Source organism: Cryptosporidium muris, genomic scaffold (assembly GCF_000006515.1).
Source record: "Cryptosporidium muris RN66 scf_1106632373439 genomic scaffold, whole genome shotgun sequence".
NCBI lineage: Eukaryota > Apicomplexa > Conoidasida > Eucoccidiorida > Cryptosporidiidae > Cryptosporidium > Cryptosporidium muris.
This window is the reverse complement of record NW_002196600.1, coordinates 1-2,328: the sequence shown is the minus strand read 5'-3', so window position 1 is coordinate 2,328 and position 2,328 is coordinate 1. Positions and strand designations below refer to the sequence as shown.

Below are 2,328 nucleotides of genomic sequence, written 5' to 3'. Positions count from 1 at the left end.
ACAACTACTATTATACCTTCAACAAAAACTACTATTTCAATAACTACAACTTATAATACTTCAACAATTATAATTAATAGCACTTCATTAATTACTGATAATACACCCAAAAGAGAGTTTAGTGAGATTACTGTTGTTGTAGCAAACAATCAAACAAATCTATTAGAATCTAATGAATATCCTAATCCAATAAATAACTCCAGTACTGTTTTAATAAACACTTTACAATCTATTGAAAGTGATTTAGGAATTCAAAACTACTTAATTATGGATTTACCTAATAAAAATGGTTCATTTGCAACTCTAAAAATTCCTAATAATATGACTGATATAATAAATGAAAAAGTTAGCACCTTATCTTTTGGATTACCAATATTTACGCTACCTGGTATATATAACTATGAAATATCTGATTATATATATGAAAATCCTCATAAAGTTCAGATTGCAGGGATTGCAATGCTATTTCACAATGTATCATTCTGTAATATCCCAAAATATGAAGCTACTATCCTAGCTTTAAAAATATTATCAACAGTTCACAGATTAATGGACTGTATACCACATATTATCCAGCTAACAAACTTTCCCCCATCATCAATAGAGCAGCAGTTTTACTGCAATCAGAGTATTCTACAAATTCATGTTAGGTAAGTTTTAATATATATACATATCCAATGTAATATATATTATGATGCCTAATATTTTCACTTTTTTTCCATATACTTAGGTTATATACACGTAATGTTAAAACAAGCCTTAAAAATATTCAAAAAGAATTATTAAATACCGAATATATGTTAAATAATGTAATGTTTCGACCTCTAATTCTAATGAATACGGTGAATATTGTAGATTTACCAATTTTATTAATAAAAGAGGTTAATAAACAATTAACTCTACAAGAAATTTCAATAAGTGGAAGAAATAATAATTCAACCTGTATTTCATATGAAAATACTCAATATTCTGATTTGGTGATATATAATAGATCATATGAAGTTGATGTAAGTTCTATTTTATTTATGAATTTTCAATAAGTTAAACATTTTAATTGTGTAATTTTTTTTTTCAGTATGAAAATGGATTTATGGATTTTAATGATAAAATATTAAAAGTAATTTCAAGCAAGGAATATATACCTCTATATTTTTTACCAAGACCAATATCTAATACAAACAAATTTGGAGAATCTGTACTTGTGAGACATCCCTCAAATGAAAATAGTGATAGTTTAATACAAAAAATTTATCAGAATTTTGGAGAAAAATGTTTATTGATACCTTGTTTATTTTTAAATGAAAGATCAAATAATACATTAACTATTGAAAATTCATTAAAGAATACAACAGATATATTAAATGAAGTAGATATACCACCAAGAAATTTTACTTTAATCTTTGAGTTTCCAGATCATGATTATTGTATGGATGTAAGTTATATAAAATTTCTTTGTTCTATATAATAAATTATTGAGTTATTTTCAAATTCTTATTAAAAATATCAACTTTATACTTAATTAATTTGTTATTTTTATATAGGTATCTCAAGATTTTAGGAAATTTGCTCAATCATTAAAAAATTTCATATCAGTTTCTCTTTCTATAAAACCTAGTGATGTAAGGATTTTACCTACACCAATACCAATGAATATAACAGCTGCAGAATCATGTACAAAAATTACACCTATTATACATACTGGGACTATTGCATTTGTAGAGTAAGTTTAAATTATTCATTTATATATTAAATATAACCAAAGATAATATATTTTAAAAAACATTATATTTTAGAATCTTAACTAATGATATATATAGTTCTATTGATAAATTAAATAGACCTTATCATAAACGTTATAAAAACCCCCTTGGGACATTATTTGGAAGATTTAATATTTCTGTTAATCCTAAAGAATTAATACAATTACCATATACTAAAGATTTTAATATTACTTCAACTAGTTTATCATCAATCATATTTGCATCAAATCATCAAATAATACCCATAACATTATTAATTCCCCAAAAGGATGAAATAGAAGAAGATAAAATAATCCCAAAATATATTTTAATATTACTAAAATCATTTCGTGAAATATCTTTGGTACCAATTGTTATTAATTACAAATCTATATATATTGTCACATTAGGGTAAGTAATTACAAATTTATTAAATACATCAAAATACTTTTTTTTTTTTAGATCTCCAATTAATATGGTAAAATATATAATTCGATTAATACAATCTCAAAATTTAGATTTACAAATATTAACAAATCCAATATTTATGCCACAAAACCCCAAAATAAAACTTGATCGAGGTTTCATA

The 2,328-nt window shown here is 23.5% G+C and overlaps 1 protein-coding gene across 1 annotated transcript, besides 2 other annotated features; it reads left to right on the top strand.

Annotated features, from left to right (window-relative positions):
* Positions 1-267: 267 nt before the first annotated feature.
* On the top strand, positions 268-2,154 carry CMU_010410 (uncharacterized protein; the record flags this gene model as incomplete). Its single annotated transcript, XM_002142928.1, has 5 exons — positions 268-650; positions 731-1,007; positions 1,076-1,432; positions 1,542-1,720; positions 1,794-2,154. 5 exons carry the CDS (start codon positions 268-270, stop codon positions 2,152-2,154), a joined length of 1,557 nt encoding a protein of 518 aa, XP_002142964.1.
* Positions 1,459-1,540: a sequence feature (AT_rich).
* Positions 1,726-1,792: a sequence feature (AT_rich).
* Positions 2,155-2,328: the final 174 nt, after the last annotated feature.